This window comes from Helobdella robusta (assembly GCF_000326865.2).
Source record: "Helobdella robusta unplaced genomic scaffold HELROscaffold_92, whole genome shotgun sequence".
Lineage (NCBI taxonomy): Eukaryota > Metazoa > Annelida > Clitellata > Rhynchobdellida > Glossiphoniidae > Helobdella > Helobdella robusta.
The window spans coordinates 136,738-139,301 of record NW_008705527.1 but is presented as its reverse complement, the minus strand read 5'-3'; the positions used below and the strand labels follow the sequence as shown (position 1 = coordinate 139,301).

General features: G+C 29.4%; 1 protein-coding gene across 1 annotated transcript; it reads left to right on the top strand.

Annotated features, from left to right (window-relative positions):
- Window positions 1–776: 776 nt before the first annotated feature.
- HELRODRAFT_90918 (hypothetical protein) lies at window positions 777–2,564 on the top strand (the record flags this gene model as incomplete). The annotated part of the gene is made up of 5 exons (XM_009033487.1): window positions 777–844; window positions 1,061–1,192; window positions 1,404–1,533; window positions 1,844–1,991; window positions 2,431–2,564. Coding segments are annotated over 5 exons (612 nt in total), but the record flags the coding sequence as incomplete, so codon positions are not given.

Genomic DNA, 2,564 nt, shown 5'->3' with positions numbered 1-2,564 from the left:
AATAATTTTTCATGAATTAAAATAAAATTTCATAATTTATATATATATTATATAAATACTTTGCAAAATGTTAAAAATTCTAAAAAAATTGGTAAAATTTGATTATTTTATTTACTCACACACGACGAAATTAATGATTAAAAGGGAATTCAAATTAGAATTTAAACATTACTATGTAAGAAACTTCTTACTGTGGAATAAATTTCAATGGTACTTCAATGTTTCATCCGTGTAGAATTGAATATGAAAAAGAAAGTATTTTAATCGAAATATAAACGCTTTTTAAACTTTATTTTATACTATTTTGTAATATTTTCAAATAAAAATTACCCAAATCATGGAAAAATTCATAAATTAAGCGAAGAATGTAATTATCATCATGATATTCAATGGTTATCATATTCATTTAATGGCTATCGGTTACGAAATCAAATTTTTGGATGATCGAAAATAAATTATACACAGAATTTGTAATAAAATTTATTTAAATAGTAAATTTTTGGAATAAGACTCTATAAAACACAATCTGGCAGAATAGTTTTTGAGTAAAGTAATTAAAGTTTTCCATTCTAATTTCTTTTGCTAGCGCGTTTCTATAGAAACTCATTTAAATGGCGCGTTTTTTATAAGATTTAAATTAAAATAAAAGAATGTTCCCAAAAAACAGTTCAAAGAAAGTGAAATCCGGAGTTAGGACTATTAATTTATTCTAAATATTTTTTAAATTAATAAATATATACAGATGCCTATGAATTAATGGTAAATTTGAATTTCAGACAACAATAATTGCCATGAAATATGATTCCGGAATCATTCTGGCCGGAGATTCTAGAGTTACCATTGAGTAAATGATATTCCATTCACTAACCTAATTTTAAGAAATTAATTAGCAGTGTATTGTACAAGAATACCTAATTCATATATTACAAAAACGAAGAATAGTTATGTAAAAATTTAGGATGAAGACTATTCACTTCGTTATTATTGTATTGAATAATTTAATAATTAGTTACACACCAAATAAAACATTATTCCATTATTTCTTTATTTCATTTTTCAGAGATGACATTATAAATAGGTTTGCGGATAAGATAACGAAAATACGTAAAAATGTATTCTGCTGTCGTTCCGGCGCTGAATCCGACACCCACGCCATAATACAAAGGGCAACGTTTCATCTGTCCTTGTTGAGGTGCAGTTTTTAATATTACAATTATAGCGCTGTGTAGAGGTTAAAGTTCAAAGGTCAACCTTTCTTACAAAGCATTAGCCTATACTATAGTGACGTAATGTGATTTTTTATTTGGTTTTTATGTTATACAATATGGTGTTATAGTCTATTCATTTATGACTAAATTTATTTATTCAAATTCACGTTTATACGTATATTTTTATCTTCATAGTTTGGAATCAAATAAAGAACCTCCAATAAAAATGGCGGCGAATTTATTCCACGAACTATGCTACAAAAATAGGGAGAGCCTGGAGTGTGGGATAATTTGCGCCGGATGGGATGAAGTTGATGGATTTCAAGTAACTATCCATCCATCGAATTTAACTCAACTATCCATCAATGATTTACAGCACAGATATAATTTTTGTAAAAATTGTTGTCAAAATTAATAGTAATAAACTTAAAAATCGTTTTTACGTTCTGTAACTCCATCCGACTGAAGTTTTTTTTAGTTAGAGAAGCTCTGCTGGGCTGGTATTATTCAAGCGTTTTAAAATTCAAATAGATATTTAGTTTTCATTATTAAAAACAGTTATTTCTAAATAATATTTCTAATAATTATTATTATTATTATAATAATTATTATAATAATTATCATTATTATTATAGATTTATGATATCCCGTTTGACGGGATGTGCGTAGCTCAGCCATATGCCGTTGCTGGCTCAGGCAGCCAGTACGTAAGTTCCTATGTTGATTTCCATTTCAATGGCGAGAATATGAGTAGAGAAAAGTGCATGGAATTGTCTACTAATGGTGCCTACCTAATTTATGATTAGTGATCAGTAGAAACATATCGTTGTCTGATGCTGTCGTAGTAGTTGTTGTTTATGGATGTTGATTTTTGTTTTATTCAAAGGGTAGGGAAGACCGACGTGATAACGATAGAGATGTTTGGAGATGCTGATTAATGATACCACCGCCCAGTAGCGGATCTAGACAACTTTGACGGGGGGCCAAAATTGCTCACAACGGGGGCATGGGGCCCCCCTTAGATCCGCCACCGCCCTTCTTTTTGATGATGTTCAGTGATTAGTGTTGTGGTTTTTTGATGACGTTTTTGAAAGTATTTTGTTATTTGTTGTTGTTTCGATGGTAATCTCTGTTATCGTTTGAATTGTTTATTAATTTTATTATTATTAATTTTATTATTATTAATATTATTATTATTGATATTTTATTTTTTCCAATTTAGCTGTCACCCTGGGGATACATCGAGACGGATCGAGTGGAGGCGCGGTCAGGATCATTGACGTCACCAAAGATACGCATGATTCAAAGATCTTATACCACGAGCAATTATTAAAATTTTCATCTTACGCTATATAA